We start from the raw sequence: 24538 nt of genomic DNA on the forward strand, positions 1-24538 counted from the left end.
AATTTGTTCATATTGGGGAACATTTTTGAGCGAAGAGACTGTTGCTTCGCTACAGGAAATTATGAAAATGTTCAATTTTTATGCTAATTAAAGACTATGTAGACTAATTAAAATCTGCCTAAAAGCTACCGTTTTACTAATGTTAGATTCGTTTTAGATACGATAGATACGCTCCATGGTCATGTTAAGCTGAGTGGATTAAATCGTTTCACGTAGTCTGTTCAAAGAGGAATGGTGATCGCTGGACTATTTTGGGCAAGTTGGCATGTTAAAACTTCAAAGTGTTTTCGCGCAGATTTCGCGCAAACGCAATCTTTATATGAGTATCCATGGAAATTAAAGCAAGCAACTTGAAGAATACAGGCATTGTAGACAATGGCATTGTTTTAATGATAAAATGAGTATTTAACGTTCTAATGGTCCGAGATCTCCCTGGAATCCTTCACCCATTGCTTGAATTGCTTGATAGCCTACCTGTAGGCTTTAGATGCGTTTTCGGCGAGGATCAGATCTCGTGGCCGTCCCTCCCCCCCCCCCCCCCCCCACCCCTGCGCCTCTCATATTTTGTCCCTCGAATCCAAGATGGCGGCCACGAGATACGATTTCGGGTTTTCGAGTGTTTTTCTCGCTGAAAACGGCATTTAAAGCCTACAGGTAGGCTAATTGCTTGAAAACCCTATTTCTCTACAAAGACGCACTCGGTCAAAATATTCGGGCTTTGCTCGATACGTAGGCTTTTACACTTAGGGCCTGTTCACATAATGGAGGTGGGGGACCCCACCTACCTTTGATCAAGAAAAAGTTGTGTTCACATGCCTGGGGTGAGGTTGCGAATGTGGGGCGTGGTGGCTAAGTACCTACGATAGAATGTAATAAACAAGATGGCGGATAGAAGACACGTCGTGGCGGTAAATGCTCTTTGCATGTTCAGAGGCGGTATTCCAGCTATGTGGTCTGTTGTACTATTTAATCTCTGAAAGACGTAGACTCCAGAGAATTTGCATAGAATTATCTAACCAATACGATATTGCCGCAGCTCGACTGAGAAAGATGCGACATAAGATATTTATTTATATTTTCGGGACCAAATTCGTCGTTGTCTCGCGCCATGCACCTTCGTATCTCTGTGTACAAGGACGCCAGGTCCTGTTCAAAATCTTTTCCGTTAAACTCACAAGTGACCTTGTATTCATGTAAATACTTTAACTGCAGCTCTATCTTTTCTGAGGTCCACTGCATGTGATTTGGTGTCTTTTTCTTCGGCTTTTTTGCGGGACGAACGCTCGACGAATGATACCTCGCTATTAACGAAAGAACTCGACTCTCGGTCGCTTTCAATAGAAAATTCTTCGTTCTCCTTAGCTTTATCATGGCCATTACTCAACTTTTCGAGCTGGTTCTGCCTGCGCTTTTGGCGGGCTTATTATGATTCCCGGATGAAGGGTACCCGGGGAGGCGGGTTACGCCAATTCGGGAGCGTTCACATGTTGAAAACTCTCGAAAACCCACCCCACCGAGGCGGGTTATCGGCCCGGCGTCCCGGGTAACCAGCCTCGGTGGGGTCCCCCACCTGACATCTGAACGCAAATACAAAAATAAGAGAGATTATATGGAGAGGGTTACCCCACTCCCCTGGGGTCCCCAACCTCCATGTGAACAGGCCCTTTAAGACCTTCCAAAAAATGTCCCAACATGTCGCCGGAGCCCGTGACGTCACAATCTCGGAGCCTATATCTGAATGCAGCTTTGGTGCAAAATACATTCTTGTTAATTTCAAATCGCGTTTATTAAAATATCGCAAAATATGCGGGGAAAAAAATGGTGTTGCTCTCCAGTGGGTTAATTCGGAAATTGCTGTTGTCGGGGTGTCGGAATTCCCGAAAACAGTAATTTTCAAATAAAACCACTTGAGAGCTGGCGAGCAGGCTAAAAAAAGATGACGCAAGAATTTTATCGATAGATAAGTAAAGATCAGTTTTTCGAGAGGAGGTTGAGTGAGCCCACTAAAAATTCCCCCCTTAATGACTAGTGTATTGAGCACAATATTCTTGTATGTATAATAGCGCTCCTCTTTTTAACGGGCGCTCAAGGGCCACAGTATATCACGTGTTTACTCGCAACTTATCTATAGCAAAGAGATCCAATATTTTATGCTTGTACTGCTCTCCAAAGAGGAAAGGCGCACTTATCAAATCGCTCCTAATGATGGACATCTTCAATGATTGCCGTATAGCCTTCCTGTTTTTCCTGCACGAAAACCCCGCACATTTTTCCTCCCCCTCCCCCTGCGGAGCGCATTATCCAAGATGGCGGCCAAGTTATGCGACTCCGTGTTTTAGGGGTGTTCGTGCCGGAAAAACTATCAAAGCCTACAGGTAGGCTATTGTCGTATTTCTAAATGGTCTAAGAGCCTGGGAATGGTGTTCTAAAACGTTAGAGCACCGACTTTTCAAAATGGCGGCCCAACAAAATCGTAGTAAACACGAATTCTTGCAAACTAACGTGAAAATTCTCAGTACACTGTTCTACTCTTAGGTAAACAAAAAGTGCCACTTTTTTTAAAAAAAATCGAAGCGTACTCCCCGCAAAGATATATTGTGCTAAAGAGGAATTGACTAAGCGAGCTAGAAAAGGACAGTTTGATTGATGTGGGTACAATCTATAAAACCACTTTAAAATTAACAATATTCACACCATCTCTGGATTTGGAAGATTTTAATGTAATTTTTAATGTATAAAATTTCATAACTTACAAAAAATTGAATGAGAGTGAAATAAAATTCCCTGTTTGTGCTTATTCCACAAAACATAATTTGCATAAGCTGCTTGTCCAACATTAGCGTTGATAGAGGGTAGGTCTGGGTCTGAACCAACAAACTACATTACCATTAAACGTTACCATATAAGGCGTAGGCCGTTCAGAGTGGACTGTCTCGGTTTTAGCCAATCGAAATCCGCGTTTGGTTGGACCAATCACTGCGAGCTCAACTCGCGCAAATTGAGCCAATCAAAAGGAGAGTTGTTTATAACTAGCCAATGGGGCACCAGCTATGATCGAAGCGCGTTTCAGACTCAATCGTACCCTCTAGATTTATATTTGATACCAATTTTTCTTCCTGAAGGAGGTTGTCTAAGCTAAGCTCTACTGGTATCTTTGACTTTTTTAAGCATTACTTTAACTGTCGGGTGCGGTTTTGATATGTACACCTCTTCTTTTAGTTGCTATTGGAACTAACGGATACATTTACAATCACACGGATTCTGGCTCCAGGCACAAGATAAAAAGAAAAAAATAGAAAATATAATCAAATTTTAAAATTTCAATGCTTCTGTTTTTAGACATTGTAATTTCACCATTGTCGTTTTGTTACAAGTAGGGATTCCATCTAGATTTCACAGCCCAAGACACCAGATCCTTTGCTCAGTGTATGCGCGTTATTAGTGTACCCAGGAACGCGCGGTCTATTTGTTGGTAAAGGGTCTGGAGACGAGGATACCGTAGGTTAACTTCATTACGAAGATGCTGGGTTCTTTAAGGTTCATTTAAGAGGCCTTTTCCAGCCGCAGTATCGGACCATACGACTTGACGCCACAACTGCGACGTGCAAATATCATACTTTTATCTTTAAAGTATTTTTTTTAACATAAGAACGTATTCGGACAAACATGCGAATTCTTCTGTTCGTGAAACTGGAAGCAATGATATGTCATATTGAACTCCTCGTTCATTCTATATTCTTTACAAAAAAGAATACAAAAAGCGTAAATGATTGTTCCCCTTGCAAATTTTATCTCAACGAACAAAAGAAACGAAGAAGGGGAGCTCCTGTCTGATGTCTCGACAAAAAGTGGCTTAAGCTCTAAAAAAGATTTGCACTATAATTCGATTAAGTGGGCGAAATGTTATCATGAGGAGTTATCTTTCAAGTTTTGTAATCTATATTTAATATACTGAGTTAGTTTGCTGACTATTGCTAAATTGTATGAGAAATGAATGACGGTCAATTCGATCACAGCTACGGATGTTCTATTCTCGAAAAAAATCGTGGGCAAATAACTTTATGATTTCATTGTAAAATAAATAAATTTGTATTTCAATAAATAGGAGGAAAATGAATTGATTAATTATTTTCTAGGTGTTAACAAGAAAATAGTTCTTACGGAAATAATTTTCCTAAGAATTACTAAAATAACATATGGAAGTGAAGACAAAATGATCCGAGAACAACCTAAGTCGTGATACTATTTTTAACCTAATTCTACGAGCTGTTCCTATCAAATAAATTCAAATTACGTGACGTCCATTGGTTTCTATTGTTCTTGACCGCTTTCCCATTGGCTGAAACCAACAAATGTCGCGCAGGGAGTGATATGCAAATACAATATGCATTCGAGGATATCCTGATTTTTCCAGCAAATCTTTGATTGATGCTGAATTTTTCCTCTTTCGTTTTTTCCATTCATTCCTTTCGTTAATTTTTACAGTCATTTTATACTGCCTGCTTGGCTGTTCAAAGTTGTCCTTGAGACAGTAACTTTTTGTAAGGTATCACCGTGCTTGAAGCAAGGTAAGATGTAAACACGCAAGATGGGGACACGCGCCCATGAGCCAGCGCGCTACGGCTTAGGCGGATATTAGGACTACGGAATTTCACGAATATTTCTCTAAATATTTGAAGGTCCAAGTGTTTGTTTGACAAAAAAGACAACAAGATGTCAGAGAGGATTTCCGCTTTCCTTCCGTGCAACCTGTGAGACAGCTCGGCGCTTGACGCGCCATTAAATGATTTCACCAGGCCTTGACCCAGGCCCGTGCAATAATCAACAATTGGATGGACTCAAGGTCCTCTTAACAACCAACGAAGTAGGTCTACTCGATTCCTTAGAGCCATTTTTGGAGCCGTTTTTGGAGCCATTTTTGGAGCCGCTTTTGGAGCCATTTTTGTCCACCGCAAGTTCATCCGTCTCGTTAGTGACTTCCACTGTCGGCTCCTCGTCGTATTTCCTGGTTTGGCCCTGACTGTACCATAACATTCCTATAACAGCCTCTATTCCAGCACTCCCTCCTGTGTTATCCTCCAATTGCTTCTCCCGCCACTTGCCCTTGTTCTTCTCGTTACTATCACTCACGTGATCATACTTATGGAACTTAGCGTTGCAATGTTCCTCGATTTTTTTCTTCAGCAGGTGTATCCTAAACGTGCGCTGGATCACCGACGCCATACGGTTTTCGAAGTAAAAGTAATCTTTAACAGTGGTTACATTGGGCTCGTTGCGGCTATTTTTACCCGAAAATCGATCCGACAGTCTCTGCATAAGCTCGCCCATATCCTCCTCCTCCACATCGTCCAGTTTTCCTATTACTTTTCGAATCAGAGACTGCATCAAATCGACGCAGTAAATCCTGTTATTTGCCTTCAGCGGTACGTTAAGTTCGTCAAACAAGTGGTAACTCGGCTTTGGCATTTGCATCGGTGGATCCAGCTCATCGAGGAAGTCCTCTAGCTGGTGATAATAAATAAAGTGCGTAGCTTTAGGGTCGTATTTCTCCCACGTGAGGATAAACGTCTCCAGGTCATCATCAGTGATTCCTATCTCCTCCTGAGACTGCGCCTCGTTGAAATTCTCCAAAATAACCGCGATGTACATATTAACGATAATCAAGAAAATCAACAGGATGTAGCTAACAAAGTAAAACACCGCCAACAAAGGCTTGCCGCAATTTCCGCCCATGCCCTCTCCTGGAGGGGTCATTTTTGGATCACAATAGGGCTCCTGGACCATCATAGGGTCCAGTATGGTGTTCCAACCTGCCGCAGTGCCGATTCGGAACAGGAGAAGCATAGAATTGCCGAACGTCTCGAAGTTGACGACGTCGGTAATGCCGTTTGTTTTCTTCACGTAAGCGAATGAGGACATCCCGATGATGGCATAGATAAAGATGATGAGAAAGAGAAGAGTGGCGATGTTAACCAGGCCGGGGAGGGATTTGACGAGGGCGAACAGAAGACGTCGCACGCCTTTAGCACCCTCGAAGAAACGCAGGAGCCGACCAATCCGGAATACACGAACTACTCGAAGCAGACCGGGGGAGAAGGACATTTTGATCTTCATCACATCGTCCAAGATGATACCTGAAAAAGGGAATAGAAAGGGACACAGAGTCACATCTGGCCTTTGAAACCAAAAATAATTAGTGACAGATTTCCTCAGACAATTCACTACCATATGCCATATGCTGCTCTAGACTGTCGTTAACAAGCTGTGATACCTAAGATGGTAATCGTCTGAACTGTTTTATTCCGGGTCTTACCAATAATAGAAAAGATGACGATAACAAAGTCGAACAAGTTCCAGGCTTGTTTGAAGTAATCCAGTCGGAGTGCTATCAGCCGAATGCAAGCTTCGACGACAAAGATGCCCGTAAAGATATAGTTGAGGTCAAGTGTAGGCCGGCCAAAATACCGGACAATAGTCAAGGATAACAACGACAAAATAAGCAATGCTTAATGCATGCGCAGTGACCAATTGTTAATTGCCAAAGATCGCGCATGACAGAATCTGCATCAGAATAGCTTATTTTTTCAGAAGAATTCGTCCCCGACCCCAACATCTAATCTATTAATAACTATTTCCCTGTAGTGCACTAAATATTTTCTAAACGAGGTAACACGATGGCAACTTCACAACTGCATTTGAACCAATAATAAACAATTTACCCAATTTAAAAACTTCCCCACATCAGCCGATAAATACGGGTGCTTTTTTACTTGGAATTGTTCTAGGATGACAGAATGACCACTGACAAAGCAACATGTTAAAGGATATCTAATGCGATCTTGAAGTCTTCGCTTTGGTTGTGGTGCTGCAGCATCATCGTCACCATGTTCGTCATGATCACCGCCATGATCATCACCTCAAACTTGCGCTGGTGAATGAGGTCGAACACCCACGCTCTCCATGCCGCCTGGAACACAGACAAAAAATAATTACAGAAAACTTAACACATAACTAAATTAATTCAACGCTTGTTTACAACAAGGACTTTTACATGTTGCTACGCATCTAGGGTTTTGTTTCACAATGGTGACACTTGGTTACACAAAGCTTTACTATTTTAATAGAAGAGCAGGAAAAGATCTCTACTCTCAGACATTGAGCGTCATGGTCAAACCTTGGGTCTCTTGGGCTGTTTCTTAGGTTTTCGGTAGTAAGTTTTCTTGATTGTATTCACCCAGCTCCTCTGACTCGCCGTTAAAAGGAAACCAAGAGATCCACTGTCTTCGTACTGTAAAAAACAAGAGAGCCACCTTAAGCAGGGTTCCAGTTAGACATCAAATGTACACGGCCAAGGAACACACGATGGTAGAAAACAATGGCTTTCGCCGAAAGTGTTTTTCAGGGTCACGCCATCCTAGCCGACACAATGAGTGGTCATCTTACGCGGGGAGCCAAACACATACACTTATTAGGGAATTGATCAAGTGGCCGCTTTAGCAAGGTTACCTGTTGCTTGAGACGGTTGAAGTTATCGATGATGACGCCAATAAACAGGTTGAGGAAGAAGAAAGCACCCATGATGATGAAGATGACGAAGTAGAAGTACGCGGGAAAAGTGGCTTCAAAGCGGGGTTGTTGGTATACCTGAGAAAAAACAGGGCGATATTTTAATGTCCTCGTACAAGTGTTTCACCCAGATGAAAAATCACCCATCAAAAGTGAGGAGAGAGAAAACAGACTTACCTCAGATGAATCCACAGCGTCATTCATGACCTCAAACACGCCTTCCAAAGTAGCCTGTTGAAATAACAACGCAGAATGTTTATCAGTTATCGTACATCTGTGTACTGGGTAAGGTATAAAATTCATGGTACAACCTCTAGAATACGGTCACCCTCGGGTGTAAGAGGTGTATACATTCGTGCATATAGAGGCAGGGAGGAGGGGAGCAGGGGGAGGGGGGTGTAGGAGGATCGATATCATAGCACCAGTCCCCTCCCCCTAACCCTCCCCTGAAATATTTTTTCTTTCCCCTCAAGTTTTGAGAAATTGTCCTTACATTATTGCAAATATTATGTATCAAAAAAAGTTTCAACAAGAATAATAATGTTTCAAGTATACTTACAACTTGAAAGAGAGCAAGAAATCCGTTGAGAGAGCTGTCAAAATTCACTTTTGAGTTGGTCCAATTTTTAGCAGTGCCGTTAGCCATCATCTCCAAGCACGTTTCCCTAAACCAGAGAATTCCAAAATAACCAGTTATCACTGAGTAAAACAATCCCAGATGGGATTTAAACTCAGCCTATGGGATGTATATTGTGTTCTTACAATGTTGTAAGACCTCTCCTAGTGTTATGGCAGGAAATGAATTATCATTATTCGAATGGTGTTCGAATTACATGAGAACCCAAAGATCTCGAACTCTGCAAAAATTTCAAGTAAGCGGCGAGTTTGATTTATCTGAGTAGAAATGAATGAAAATAGTATTTAGGCAAGCTATACGTGTCCGTCTTATTGGGGTTTTACTTGTGAACAACCATGCGAGCAATGCTTGGCGAGGTTGGCGCTGATTGGCCGAGGCTCTAAAGCCATTGTCCCCCCCCCCCCCTCTAGCTTGTTCTCTTGATACACAAAACACGTATCTAAGAGTGACTTACTTGTCTGGGCAAATATTATGGTCTATACGGATTCCGTCTTTGTCAACGCATTTCCAGAACTTTCCACCGAACAATTGGTAGCCGATAATGGCGAAGATGAGCCAAAAGATCATACAGACGAGCAACACGTTTGAAATGGCAGGCACGGCATGAACCAGGGAATTGACAACGATCTAGGAAACAACCAAGAAATTGTAACCACAGCATAGAGTGAAGAAACTTTCGCTAGAACGAGTGACGGGCGGTAGATAAATTGGACTTACGAAGCCAAAGCGCGTGGTAAGAAAACCATAGTTTTGAATGTACCAGTCACCTAAGATAGCAAGCTTTCAATCATATCCTGTAGCGCTTTTTTGTCTACGATTATTGGCAAAGTAAAACCCTTGTCACAACTAAGATATACGCACGACTATTTTTATAGTCAGATAGATAACGTCTTACGGTTTGAGCCTGCGGTACTGGGCAGGTGGCAGCGTTACCTTCATTCCCTCGAATCGTGAGATGGCGCGAAGAGGACGCAGAGCTCGAAGAGACCGGAATGCATTCAAGTTCTCATTACCACTTATACTGGCGAGAGAGATCTAGAAATGACAACAGCCATCAATGTTTCCACAATTCCCATTTCATTGAAATTTCTTTTGTTTAGAGAAGAAAAGTAAAGGTACGGTGGAACACCTTTCAGACGACCACTTAATAAGAACACCACATATTTTCCATACATCTCAATCCGCTTAATACAACCACGCAGTATAAAAACTTACGGCAACAATGAAGGAGTCTAGACAGTTCCAGAGGTTGGAGAAGTAGCCGACGATACCGAATCCAAGGAGTTTAAGCAACATTTCCACCGTGAAGGTAACCGCGAAGGTGTAGTTCATGTAGGAAAGAATTGCTTTCAGCGTTGGTTGACTGTCCAGATGAATGTCCTCAAATACCTAACAAGCACAAAACATGGATATAAGAGATGATCATTGGTCGTAGATATAAGGGAGAAGCTTTAGTTTTGTGAAGGTTGATTAGCGCAGATCTCAAAAGTATTGATGAATAACGACACAAAACGATACAAAAAGGTGATTATTTCTTTTAACTATATTCATAATCCAAAAGTATCTAGCTAAATAAAATTACCTGGATACTCTTTTTAAAATGATTCGTGTACTGATTTGTCTTACAACAAGAATATCTTTTCATAACGGTTTTCCTTAGTCCTCGCGGCTAAGTACCCCAATAAAGATAACGCTAAGGTTATAATAAGAGGTTAGAGTGACTAAGGGCATGATATCAACATTCTTATTGGTATACTTGGACATGAATTTATAACCGGTCCCTTCCCTTCCCTCCCTTCCACTCACCAGCGTCAAGCTGCTAATCCCAATCATCACCAGTATAAAGAACTCAAAGTATTTGTGCTCGATGAACAACAACAGGTTATAACGCAACGAATGCCAGCTCCGACGAATACAAGACTCCTTATAGCTCGTACAGCAGTTGCTCTCACAGTAACAGAACGACGGACAGCAGTCACGCACTTTGCTGTTTCCTGTCACGATATCCGTGTCCACCGTGACGATCGTGTCACGCTTGGGGTCGTGGTTGGGGCTGGCGCAGGGAATGCGCGAATCGATGTCACCAAGACTCAGATCTTTGCAGCTCCTTGAGCTCGCTGAGAGCCGCGAGTTGCCATTGGGTAGAACAGGGGCGTTGCCATTGGCAACAAGGTCCCCGTTGCTTAGGTTGTTCTCGTTGGGTTCTAGGAGGTCGTCCTCGCTTTTACCTGGGTTCATGTTAGGTTTCTTGGGGCTCAATTCGGGCTGGTCTCGGATACGATGTGCGGCTTCGTCGACTTCTAGCATCGTGGTCAGACTTTTGTTGGTGTCATTAGGTAAGGAGTGCTTTTGGCGTTGAGCCAGGGATGGGTTGCCTAGGGTAAGAGATACCTCATTTAGACTTTCAAAGTGTTAAAGGAAACGTGCATCCTATCAACCCATGTCTCCTGTGGACCGCTAATGTCAAGTAAATGAATTCCTAGAACTGCTACAAGTGGTGTGTGCGCTCTCGTTTATCCTACCCATGGACTCCTATGCCGGACAATACCAGCCATAGTGTGTTTAGCGAGCCCAAAGGGTTGGGAAAGAAGAGAGTAGACGAGGCGCGCGCTAGGGAGAGGGCGCGCGGGATCTATCACTCGTTTTACCAAGCCCTGCTATGCAGCTTGCTATGCAGGCTAGCCATGAGAGTAACCCACATTAGACCTTTGCGGGCTTCTATAATATGGTGGGGGTATTATTTTTACTCTGGCCTTTTGTTTAATTCTGCTCAATACCAAGTGAATGAATTGGTTAATTAGAATGCGCATTTGACGAATAGAAGTGCCTGAATCAACGCCGTCACCGTGTGTTACCTGAGTTGCAGTTGCTGTAGCCATTGGTGTTGTCTGCAGCCACTTTACCGTTAAATTCCGAGAGCTCCATGCTGTTGTCTTGGTTGACGGCCTCTGCACTCTTGCAATTCGTAAGCGTATTGGCAGCCTCCTTCTTGTTCTCGTTCTCATCCTCATCCTGCTGACGTATCATCTCACTGTTCTCGTCCTCGCTGTCCAATTCGTCTTCCGGTCCGACTTTGCTTCGGCTCCCGGACACCTTTTTCCGTCCGAGAAGCCGACTGATCTGTAGGCGGGATTTCTTCCTTGACTTTTTCTTTTTGGCCTCCTCCTCTTTCTTTTTCTTGGCCTCCTCGTCCTCCTCGTCACTTCCCAAGTCTCCACCGAACGAGTTCAGCAGCAGCGCAAGAAAGAGATTCAAGATAACGAAATTACCGATGATAAACGCGGGTAAAACGAACACAATAGCAAGCGAGGAGATCTTCATGGTGGCCCACAAGGGTTCGATCCATTTACCACATAGAATACGAAAGATCATCATAAACGAGTGGCCAAAATCGTCAAAGTTCCACCGGACACGCTCGCCATCGTTATTTCTTATCTTGTCTCTGAACATCTGCATACCGACGACGGCGAACATGTACACAATGATGCCAAGGATGACAATGATGTTTCCCACTGCGCCGATACTCTTGCCGATCGTATTGAGCAGAGCACCCATGGTCTTCCATGACTGAGCCAGCTTGAGCACACGGAGCTAAAGAACATAAAAGATAGAAGAAAAGAGTAGGCTAGGTTAGTCGAGTGTTGTTGGCATAAGGCAAGGTAAAGGCTGATTTAGACAGCACGATTTAGTCGTATGCGACCTTCCTACGACATGTCTTAGCCCTGAATTACACACTACGACTTTCGTAGCCGAGCATCGTAGCGGAGTCGTAGGCTGATTTACACTCTACGACTCGAGTTGTAGATGTGTCGCAGGCAGGAGGCATACGACTAAATCGTGCTATCTACAGGGTGTCTCAAAAGTGCGTGCCCCTTTTTTAAGAGCTCATAAAAATATTTTGAGTAACTATGACCAAAGCAAATTAACACAAATTATAGATTTATTAGTCAAGATTTAAGTCAAGATTTACATGTCCAAATATCAGTATCCAGAGTGTCCGCCTTTGCATTTTATGACGTTCTCATGCTCTTGAGCATGGAGTGAGACAACGCCTGTAATGTGGCAACTGGTACATTTCTCCAGGCTTCCCGAAGACGCTTCTTCAGGCCATTCAGCGTCGTTGGTTGAGGATCCCTGTGAACTGACTGATCTATCAGACCCCAGACGTTTTCGACTATATTAAGATCAAGTAAATTTGGTGGCCAGTCTTTTTTTTTTATGAATCCCGGCAAGTTCTTGCTGCACCAGTCTTGAGTCATCTGTGCTGTATGCGCTGGAGCGCCATCTTTTACGAAGATCATATTTTTCATTTCTAACAAAAAGCTTCCTTTTTTGAAGGTTTTTCTGTTGTTGATCGTCTCGATAACAAAGGCTTTACTTCCTTTTCCAATATCTGAGAAACGTAGTACTTTGAAGTCCAAGTTTGGTTTTGGAGAACGAAGTGGAGATATGCTAACCCCCGACCAGTCACTCCGCCCTATATCATCCATTTTGAGCTCTTTCTCACCTGGTACGCCGGAGGAACTTGGCTTCTCCTGGCGCTTCATAGCTTTCAACCATTTTCCCTTAATAAATCGTTGAAATGTATCCTTCGAGACTTTTTTTACGTTTTAGAACTTTGGAAATCTTCCTCAATGAAAATCCTCTTCTGTATTTGGCTTTTTCGATTATTTCTTTGCGGAATCAGATAAAATAGATGGCCTTCCCGTTTGTCTTTTGTCATTGAATTCAGTTTCCCGGGACCATTTCTTTACCCATCTCTCCGACTTTTCAAGAATTATCGCAATTTCTTTTACCGAAAACTCATTTGATCTAAGAATAGCCGCTTGGAGCTCTTATATTAGAGCTTTTTTTTTAGCTTGTAGAGGATTCATTTCTCTTCTAAGCTGTTTTCGTTGCGAAAACGCCTTGAAATGGAGGAGAATATTCGATATCTTCATGCTAAAAAAAATGGCGGGAAATTTATTTTGATTTGGCGCGCGCGCAACATTTTTGCGGGAAAAGGAAAAAACTTTTATATCCCCCTATTTTTTGCTACTAATTATGGAAGAAAAAAGTACCGCTGTAGATTTCTTTGGTTTTCCAGCTTCAGTTTACGTGCAGGCTGGAAATAATGATATTTTTAAAAGGGGCACGAACTTTTGAGACACCCTGTAAATCAGCCTTATAGCAAGGAGAGAAAATGTAGCAGAACGCAAGGAAAGACTATGGAAAAACAGTCAAAGCGAGGTATGAGTAAGCTTATCCGTAACACAGACACATGACACACGTGAAAAAGAATATTCTGGGATCGCTTACCAGACGGAAGGTCCGGAGTACGCTAAGCCCCGCGCCCGTGATCAACTTTGTGAAGGTCAGCAGCATGTCGACGATGCTTAGCACCACTATCGTCCCGTCAAACAGGTTCCACCGGTTTTTCGCGTATTTCTTGAAGCCGAGAGCCATCAGCTTAAGCACCATTTCCAGTATAAAGACGGCGGTAAATATCTACACGTGGAGAGGAACAAAAATATGTGACCGTCCATGGGAAAACGTACTAGCAAAGGCTACAAAGGTGGTACAAATAAAATTACCGAAACAATATGCACAGAAACAGTTGAAATAGAACTTAACACTTTGTTTCTACATTGAGAACATAATTCAGAGAGTTCACAAGATAAACGTCTGCGTCATCAAAGGACCGTCAGAGTTTAAACGATTGGTGGGGAACCCGGTAGAAATGAATAAGCCACGTGCTGCTTGATCCAATCCAATTGTTTTTTTTGTCGTCTTCGTCAACGTTGTGATCTTCGTAATAATACTACTACAACAGCCAAGAGGCCGTTACTGTGATATGGATAACATTGCATACCACACCAGCTTTTCGTGTCCCGATGTACGATAAATATAAAAGGCACAATAATGTATCGGTGATTCATCGATTAGAGCTAAGTTAAATAGGGTAAACCTTATCTCTAACAACTAAACATCTTTGTGTTCCTTGAATAGCGGGAGTTAAGTGCCTTATTTTCCTTATTTAACTTACGTAGTTGAAGATGTCCAAGATCCCTGAGAAAGTACTATCCATCTCGAAGTGCTCTAGCGCCATGGCTAGCGTGTTGAAGAGAATGCAGAGAGTAATGAACGTCTCAAAGACAGAGTCATTCACGATCTTCAGCGAGACCTGGAGAAAACACACATTAAAGAATGTCTATCAGTCACACCTTTGTTTACATCTATTACGTCCATTCTTAACGTCTACAACCGTCTACGGACGACATTTACACTCTATATTAAATCAGCCGATAAAAGAATACGTACACATATTTTCGACATTCACGGATTAACTGGACTGAAACATTTATTTAGTTTTAATGAAACTACAGTGAAACCCTGCTAATTCGAACTGTTTCTTCTCCCTCCTAGGGTTCGAGTAAGCTATAGGTTCCATTCTGAAATTTCGTCAGCCCAGCCAAAAATAAGAGGTGTTAATTTAAGTAAAGGAGCGGCGGCACGACTTCAAGAGTACAAAATTGGAATTAAGAGTTTCGCACAGTTTATAGCAAGCAGTACTGCGCATCTTACCTTCCGAATCCTCTGCAAACAAGTCGGTTCCGCCGGTTCAGTGTCTATCGTATTTTCCAGATCATGATGCGTAGATTCCTCTGCTGTCTGTATCTCAGTTTCCGTAACCTCGTCCGGCAGTTGGGGAAGGATATCTTCTTCGTACATAGGTTCTACATTGGTTTTACCGTCAAATGAATATGTGGAAGCACTTCGCTTGAGTACGGCAAATGCCTTGGCCTGACAGAGTAGCAAACAAAATTAATAAGAAATACATAATTATGTAACGTACATCGTCAAACGTTTCCTGTTTTCTAATGTGGCAGTGTACGTCGTCGTTGATGTTGATGTCTCTGTTGTTGTGGCTGAGTCTGTCAAGCAAAAACTTTATACAAAGGACACAGGTGCCCGTTGTGCAGAGGTTGACCTGCACTAGGTGCCCGTTGTGTAGAGGTTAACCTGTACTAGGTGTTCGTTGTATAAAGGTTCAGAGGTCCAACTATACCAATGTACTAGATCGATGTTGAAAATACCTTGAGCTCTTCGTCTTGAAGTGCCGCAGTCTCCTGTTCGTACGACAGCGACACGACGGCAAGGACCAAGTTGATAAGGTAGAATGGGCCAAGGAAGATGACGAACAGGAAGTAGAACACGTACAGCGGGCCTTTGGTAGCTATTACCTGCATTTACATCAAACAATATGAGATAAAACGTTCAGCGGGCCTTTGGAAGCTATTACCTGCGTTTACATCAAACAATGTGAGATAAAACGTACAGCGGGCCTTTGGAAGCTATTACCTGCGTTCACATCACACAATGTCAAATAACACGTACAAAGGGCCTTTGGTCAACATTACCTGCATTAACATCACATCAGATGATACCTGTCACTCAAGCTAGCTCCACCAATTAGAAGAGACTTTAAATGCACCCAATCGAAAACAAGTCCCATGCCTGTCACTAAAACTAACTTTATTACCAATAAGAAGAGGGAAACAACAACCAATCGAATTCCGTATAACATTTTACACCACCGTTTTTGTTCTGAATTCATGGAATATTAATCACACCGAATGACAAGCCAATAAAGGGCACAATTGCTAAAAGGTCACATGCAGAATGTCTTGAAAAATTACATATTGACAAATCACAGTGACTGATCACTGTGACCCTATTGTAGCACAAAAAAGACATAGAGGATCAGAATTTCTCAACGAAACTCCATCCAGCTTTAACATTTATGACTCCTATAAAAGCATAGTGTAAAGGTCATCACTACTTACACTGTTGTAAATGCTTTCCCAGTAGTCCATCGTGACGAGCTGTAGTGAAGTCAGCAGCGAGAAGCCGAAATTCTCATAACTGATAAACTGAGATATTGGGTTGGGCCCCGCGTTCTCTAAACAGGTATAATTTGCAGGACACATGCTAGGCAGAGAAAGAAAGAAAAAACAGAACTAAGTTAAGGCACACAATGATGACGATGATGAATCATGGCTGATTGCAATTATGATGAATGATGATGGTGATAAGGCTGATTGTGATGATGATAATGATGGTGATAAGACTGATTGTGATGAAACAGAACTAAGTTAAGGCACACAATGATGACGATGATGAATTATGATGGCTGATTGCAATTATGATGAATGATGATGGTGATAAGACTGATTGTGATGAAACAGAACTAAGTTAAGGCACACAATGATGACGATGATGAATCATGGCTGATTGCAATTATGATGAATTATGATGGTGATAAGGCTGATTGAGATGATGATGATGATGATAGTGATAAGGCTGATTGTAATGATGATGATGGTGATAAGGCTGATTAAGATGATGATGATGGTGATAAGGCTGATTGTAATGATGATGATGGTGTTAAGGCTAATTGAGATGATGATGATGGTGATAAGGCTGATTGTGATGATGGTGAATCATGATGGCGATCCTACTGATTAAGACGATGGTAGTGATGATGATGTAAACCACTCACTTTGTATTTGAGTCGTTGCCACACAGGACAGCAAACCCGTCACCAGGAAAAACATACCAGTTATCTACAAGAAGACAGATCCAAGTTGTGCTATCATAGTTAACTAAACGTACCAAGCATAGCCAACGCTGTAACGCTTTTCAAGCTCGAGTAAGCTACTTTCTTTTATAAATCTTTCGTTAGTAAATAGCTACCCTATTCATTGACCGTATTCGCGTATTTTGCACTCGGTAGCCATACATTGCAAAACATCTCGAGTCTTTGAAGCAGTTTTTATGCAGTGTTTCAGATGTCAGACAAGCTATCACTGTATAACTAACTAAATACTCGTAACCTAGTTTTCCCAGGGGAGGGGGCACAGAGAACGGCTTACCTGGTGTTTTTAGATATCTAGAGTAGTTAAGAGCATCAAACGGCGCGCCATCTTTGACGCATTTCTGCGTCATGTTACCACAAAAGAATTGCAAGCCAATAAGCGCAAACACACACATGAAGAAAGTGGTAAGAATCAATACGTCCGACAGCATAATAATGGACTTGAGAAGAGTGTTGACCATTGCCTTCAGACCTGCAAACACAAGACAATTACGGAAACAGATCGTAGCATACAAAGACAGAAACACTTCTAAACGTTGAACTTTCAGCTCATACCTTTTACGGCTGATATCGTCCGCAAAGCTCTTAGAACACGGAAAGTTCTAATCCCCGAAAGGTTTTGCACATCGGGTAACATAGTAATATAACTGAAACATAAAGACATTGCAAAGAGTTAGTCTTTTCACGAACACACAGTGTTCCTGGAAACTGCCATTGTGTCATCCTAGCAAAATACTACGTGCGACAAAGCATCCATTTCTACTGATTTTTCGTGAGTTTGGATTAAATTTTTCTCGAAATTTCACCACAAACGCTGTCTTCAAATATTAAATTAAAAACATTAGCAAACGTGTGGATGATTAAGAGACGTTCACTCTATCCATAGATGCATTGCTGTCGCGGTCTTTAAAGACGTCATAACAACTGTTAAATTGTTTTAAAAAACATACAGGAAGCTGTTCCCTAGAAGGCTACTCACCCTAAAACAACTACAGAAAAGTCCAGCCAATTCCATGCGTTCCGAAGATACGCGTATTTATGGAGGGCGAACCCTCGGCCGATAATCTTGAGAATCATCTCGGCCGTATAAATTGCTGCGAAGACGAACCTGTAAATATAGAGTAACATGTTAGGCACGGAGCCACCATGCACAGTTTTGAAGTAAAAACATTCCTCAATCACTACCAATCTCCACCAATATTACCATATATTGATGATTCCTCATCAATATCAATATCAACATCATCACAACCACCATCAATATCAACATCATCACAACTATCATTATCATGATTCTTCATCAATATCAACATCATCACAACCACTATCATCATGATAATTAATCAATATCAACATCATCACAACCATCATCACCATAATTCCTCGTCAATATCAACACCATCAGAATCATCATCATCATGATTCCTCATCAATATCAACATCATCACAACCACTATTATCATGATAATTAATCAATATCAACATCATCACAACCATCATCATCATAATTCCTCGTCAATCTCAACACCATCAGAATCATCATCATCATGATTCCTCATCAACATCAACATCATCACAACCATCATCATCATTATTCCTCATCAATATCAACATCATCACAACCATCATCATCATTATTCCTCATCAATATCAACATCATCACAACCATCATCATTATTCCTCATCAATATCAACATCATCACAACTATCACTATCATGATTCTTCATCAATATTAACAAAATCACAACCACTTTCATCATGTTAATTAATCGAAATCAACATCATCACAACCATCATTATAATTCCTCATCAATATCAACATCATCAGAATCATCATCATTATGATTCCTCATCAATATTAACAACATCACAACCACTATCATCATGTTAATTAATCGATATCAACATCATCACAACCATCATTATCATGATTCCTCATCAATATCAACATCATCACAACTATCATTATCATTATTCCTCATCAATATTAACAACATCACAACCATCGTCACCATGATTCCTCATCAATATTAACAACATCACAACCATCGTCACCATGATTCCTCATCAATATTAACAACATCACAACTATCATTATCATTATTCCTCATCAATATTAACAACATCACAACCATCGTCACCATGATTCCTCATAATCATCATCAGTACCAGTCCCCATTACTTACTCTGGCTCCTCTGGAGGATCATTTATTGCCAGAAACACGCAATTTGTTAAAATAGTAAATAAAATAAGCAGTTCAAAATATCTGAAAAGCAAGTTAAGGAAATACAGGATTTCCTCTAATTACGTCTAACTACGCGAGCTCAATGTGAGATAAAATATCAATCGGATAAACATTCGACCAGCTCCATCAAACGTACACAGTTAAAAGTACACAATTCAAACACCCAACGGTAAGACCCGGAGGGACAGTCGCGGGTGCAGAGGAGGGGTTGGGGGGGGGGGGGTCCTTGAGTAAAATGTTTACTCGACTCGACACACACACGCCCATGTTATATTAAGGTCGAAATTCGCAGAACAATTAGCTTCTTTCGTGAGAGATTAAGGAAGTGCGCGAGACGGAGAGAGACATAAAGATGTCACACAAATTAAGGCGGCCTCAACCAGGTCAGAATTTGAAAAAGGTTTCCATCAAAACTCATACAAGATATCGATTAAGCAGAAGAGAATTGGAAAATTGATTAGGGCAACAGCAACTGAAATCCTTGAGTTATCGGCTTAGGGAGATGTGTGCGACCACCGGTTAAAAATACCAATATGTAGTTATGCTTTGAGGATGAAGTGAATTGCAAAGTGACGCCCGTTGATTTGATTAATACGACAGGTCTAAATTCACTAAACGGAAGAAAAGAGTGTAGAATCTGCGAATTAGGATTGAAAACAGACGGTCGCATATAAGTAATCCCAGTCCAAAAGTGTTACCCGATGGATATCCGTGACATCTGTTGGGTTACGCGTTCAATGATATAAAATATGTCGACGCGGGAGTGAATGGAAACCAGAAAGATAAAATCGTGATAATCGATCTTTAAATTCAACACGGAATACTCACAACACTTTCAATGGTTTTATTTTTGCAAAATATATACCCAAGTAGAAAAACATAAGCTAGAGGCACGTTTCGAGTCATTTAGCTTATGTAAATATCTATGACTTTTAATCTAACTGCTGCATAATTTTAGTATTTGAATAGGGTTTCAAGTGGGAAACACACTTGTCTCTTTAGAAACCCTTGCTTCTCCTGAATTGACTAAAAACCACTGAGAAAATCCGAGCTATATAAGGTGACGATGGTTACTGTTGGCTAAAACCGCTTCAAAACCACACCAGCGTCACAAAATACAAATATTAGTCCCAGGCGAGCAATAAAGGATCAAAATGCGCTTTTATCTCACATGCTACCGCGGACGATGTTAAACAATTCAGCAGGCTACTCGCCGCACTTCAAATTGTAATATCGACTTCGCAATCGCACTTAGCAGGCTGGAAAAAAAGGCTTTTCTTTTGGAAAATGTACAAAAAAGATCGTTCGCTTATTTGGAAGAATAATGAAATGTTTTTAATAGGAAAATAAATATCAAAGGAAATTAAAATCATAAATAGCCTTGGTTGGCTAAAGCATGGATTCTTTTCGTGAGATTGAACCAAACGAAATGCAAGGGCTATATATGGTATATAGCCTATGGGTGTTTACCTAATATAGGTTTTTATTGGTTTTCGAAGTTGGAAGTGAGTTCTCTGATATGTATTGAAATAGGAATGTAATGAATAACATTCGTATTTTTGGATATACGAATTGAGAGGAGATTGCTATGCGACTTTCGTCCCTCAAAACACATTTTGTGGGGGGAAATAAAGTACTAAAACCGAATAAGGCGACAGGCGGAAGATGAAGCGTGGGTAATTGTGCCTTCTTACTCAAGTGAAATTGAATAAATGAATTAAATAAAAACACGAAAAAAATACTTGATTATAGTATTATTTACGGCAAATCTTTAAAGCTATTCAGATGCTCTGCTCACATGTTTATGACCACGACAAAGTTTCTATGACTGCAACTGCAAAAACAAATTAAAAAATCGTTTTACTAATATTTATAAAAACGCCCATCAGACAATTGACAAAAACCCAATTCGTGGGCGGCATATTTATTAAAGTACGCTAAAAATGAAATTCTCAGAGGACTAGTTGCCACGCACCCAAGCCATCACGTCTTTTTTGCCCCTTGTTTCCCATAAATGGAAACACCTGAATATAGAACTGACTTAAATATAGGTCGGCTGCCGTAACAAGGATCCGACTGCGATTTGATTTGTAGAGTCTGCACTTCTGATATGCCGTCACAGCACAGGAAGAGAGTAGAATTTTCTTCTATGTTACGCCGACGCTTAAGTTCTATTGAAAAATCTTAATTTTCCATTGATCAAAATACACTTTTTTATTATCAGCGACATCATTTTATTGATCCTAATCCAAAAGCACTAGAAACACAAATGGAAGATGAAAGATAGAGCAAAATCATTTGCTGGAAACCGGTTGGTCTTGTTTTTATTTCTTGATCGGTGGTTTGACAGGCAAGTCTAGCGAACATCTGTTCTGGGCGTCAGCAAAAAAAAAAACTATAAAAAAATCCAAATTTAGATTTCCAGGTTAGAAATTTTCATATATTAATAAACTAGGCAGTGCGAAAACCCCATTTAGTTTATCGTAGACGAGTAGTAATATACACATATATCCAACATTGGTCGATGACTAAAAAAATCAATTATGTTGAAGGAGTGCAGAAATAGAGAAAATTGTGTTATGTTTTAACATTATAGTATCACAATGACTGTGGGAAGATAAGAGCCGAATGCTTATCAAGAAAAATAATGGGCACAAAGTGATCTCCAATAAATATAACAACAAGGAATAAAATCGTAAAACAGAAAGATATAGTCCATTGCACTCTTCGCAAAAAAAAAAAAAAACAGTTTCTCGAAGTGACAATAAAATCTATGAAAACGAATTTGAGTTTCATCGGATATTTATGGATTGATAAATAAGCAGATTAACAAGAAAATGGGCAATCAATTGTCCAAAAGGGAAAATGGATTATGCTAACTACAAAACATCGATTATAGAACAAAGCTGCACATAATACCGGTTAGTTGCTCTTTCAGTAAATTATAAACAACTGATAGAAATTTAAAGGATTTGAATATGTCGAAGATAAGCTTAGTTTAAAAAGATTACGATTTAATATGCTAAGCCGCGCGGTTTCATAAAAAGACGTAATTGAAAAAGCAAATAAAAGAAGAAAATTAGCAAGTGAAAAAAGGACATCAAAATGAATAGGGCTGAAGTATATCAGAACGAGGTATACTCAAACTAAAAACGGATAATTGGATTTAGAAGGTTTGACTGGAGCAAGAAAACATCACAATATTCTTAAAAAGTTCCCACTGCTTAATAATTGGCACTTTTGGATGTCGTATATATATTCATAACGTACTTGTTAGTATGAATAGATGTTTTTGCTACATTAGAAATAAACGCTACTATAGCAACGATCAGAGCTGTGAGGATGGCAATTAACAGCAACAGTTTCAAGGAGGTAGAATTTGGGAATTAGCAGCATAGAGCATCTAAAACAACCATCTATCACTGCCATGATAATCATCACAAACGTCAACGGTAGAAAAAAAAAGACAAGAGAAGAAGTATGAGCTAACAATGACCACAACATCACAATTAACATTGTCAACATTTTCAACGCCAAAACAACAATAATAAGACTATTAAAATCACTAACAACATCATTTTAATCAACATTGTTAACAGCGACAACAACATGACAATCAGCATTATCAACACCATCCCAACAACGATAAGACAAGTGCCATCAATACCACGGCCAACAACGATAAGACTAGTGCCATCAATACCACTGCCAACAACGATAAGACTAGTGCCATCAATACCACTGCCAACAACGATAAGACTAGTGCCATCAATACCACGGCCAACAACGATAAGACTAGTGCCATCAATACCACGGCCAACAACGATAAGACAAGTGCCATCAATACCACGGCCAAAACATTATAGTAATTACCAACATTCTTGACAACGACAACAACAACATGAAAAGCAACGACAAAAACAAGAATATCAATATTATAAGTAACAAGAACTAATAACGATAATAATATCAAATAATGATAATGGTACTAACATTAACAGCATATACAATTAGCTTTAAAGGATACTGATGTGTGATTAGAAAAATTACAAATCTCCTAAGTGGATTTCTAGGGCTAAATAACCACAAGGACTTGGATGCGTGAAATCTGTAGACATACTGTTTGCCGAACTTTCTCGCGACAACAAGAAAGGTCTGTAATACAAACAAAACAGAGCAGGAGTGAGGACATGCATAAACAAAGGCACATGGGGGTGGGGGTAAAACTCCCTACGAGAGACATGAAATGCTATAAAAAACCCTGCTTTCGTGTTGAACCCTAGGGGGGTTGGGGTAAACCTCCCTATGAGAGACACGAAATGCTATAAAACCCCCGGCTTCCGTGTTGAACCCTCCGATATCACGCCAACATTGCTAGACAAGACAGCTAACATTGCTGGCCCAACAGTGTTGGTGCCGTTAACAATATTGGGGGAGATTTACTTTGTCCCGTTTACAACCAACAAATATCGCTCAGAATTGTTGACCACGGGATAAAATATTGGTAAACGACATCTCTGAAGCATTGCAACAGGGTGTAAAAACCACCACACCATTCCAGGGGCGTATAATTCTTTGTGCCGATCCCTCCAATGCTAGCGCTACAGAAACGTATCATTGAAGGGGGGTACTGTTTGTACGCGCCTGGGAAGTGTCAACGAACATTTGCCATGGTGAGATTATGATTACCAGGCAAATATTGTTATTTGAGATTTATACATTAAGATAAAAAAAAAGCGCATCGCAAAAATGCTCGTGATATTTTGCATTGCAATATTTTTTATATCGCAAAGTGTAGAAATATAAAGACGGCAGACAAAGCAATGCATCATGGGAGGAAGAAGGGCGTCCATAATTTGAAAGCTCTGGATTCAAACTGCTGTTTGAAGTATCCAAATAGATTGTTTTATGCTTTTGCTACAGAATTGAGCCGTTTTCTTATTTCGATTGATATTTTTACGTCTGTAAAGATCGGATTAGTTTTTTTAAATAGAATCGAAGGTCTCAGACGAGACTGTGCGAATCACTGTCAGTACAAGGTGACTAAGGCCAAACAAGAGGAAGTCTGAGTATTTGTTTTCAATTTAACTAATGCAGGAAGTGGGCAAGTATGATTGAAAAGTGGGACTCCAGGATCGAGATTGTGCAAATGTACGGTAAAACTAAATCAACATTCAATTTATCCGAATTTCAAATATTAAACATAAGAGCAGAAGTGTTATCTCTACCCTTATATTCGGCAACATTTTTTTAAAGTGAGTGTTATCAAAAACATATCGCAATGGGGTTTCTATAGAACTGCCGGTGCACATCCACGATTCTTTTACCTTCGTATTTCAAGAGAATCTTGGAAGTCGTTTTGTTTGGCGGTGTTAAACCCCGTCACTATACAGTTTCATTAGTTTATTTGAATCGTGTATAAATAAGATGAACTGAAAGGAAATCTGATT

General features: G+C 40.6%; 1 protein-coding gene across 4 annotated transcripts in view; it reads right to left on the minus strand.

Moving 5' to 3' along the window:
- Nucleotides 1–2700: 2700 nt before the first annotated feature.
- The window catches only part of LOC116614450 (sodium channel protein 1 brain), a 49349-nt gene continuing 27511 nt past the window's right edge, over nt 2701–24538 (minus strand). For 3 of the 4 annotated variants that reach the window (XM_032375470.2, XM_032375468.2, XM_048729862.1), the window contains 23 exons: nt 23116–23243; nt 19029–19109; nt 17821–17949; nt 17397–17488; nt 17119–17313; nt 16746–16809; nt 16030–16174; nt 15280–15426; nt 14768–14986; nt 14229–14366; nt 13502–13690; nt 11059–11794; nt 10010–10578; nt 9419–9592; nt 9137–9238; nt 8658–8830; nt 8126–8231; nt 7744–7797; nt 7507–7644; nt 7175–7288; nt 6829–6967; nt 6314–6445; nt 2701–6134 (listed from right to left, as the gene is read on the minus strand). In XM_032375470.2, the coding sequence (XP_032231361.1) occupies nt 4822–6134; nt 6314–6445; nt 6829–6967; nt 7175–7288; nt 7507–7644; nt 7744–7797; nt 8126–8231; nt 8658–8830; nt 9137–9238; nt 9419–9592; nt 10010–10578; nt 11059–11794; nt 13502–13690; nt 14229–14366; nt 14768–14986; nt 15280–15426; nt 16030–16174; nt 16746–16809; nt 17119–17313; nt 17397–17488; nt 17821–17949; nt 19029–19109; nt 23116–23243 (5277 nt within the window). In that variant the 3' untranslated portion in view covers nt 2701–4821. The remainder of the gene's footprint in view (nt 6135–6313; nt 6446–6828; nt 6968–7174; nt 7289–7506; nt 7645–7743; nt 7798–8125; nt 8232–8657; nt 8831–9136; nt 9239–9418; nt 9593–10009; nt 10579–11058; nt 11795–13501; nt 13691–14228; nt 14367–14767; nt 14987–15279; nt 15427–16029; nt 16175–16745; nt 16810–17118; nt 17314–17396; nt 17489–17820; nt 17950–19028; nt 19110–23115; nt 23244–24538) is intronic. The other variant, XM_048729863.1, reaches the window with a different exon arrangement.

Source organism: Nematostella vectensis, chromosome 7, assembly GCF_932526225.1.
Source record: "Nematostella vectensis chromosome 7, jaNemVect1.1, whole genome shotgun sequence".
In the NCBI taxonomy this organism is placed as follows: Eukaryota; Metazoa; Cnidaria; class Anthozoa; order Actiniaria; family Edwardsiidae; genus Nematostella; species Nematostella vectensis.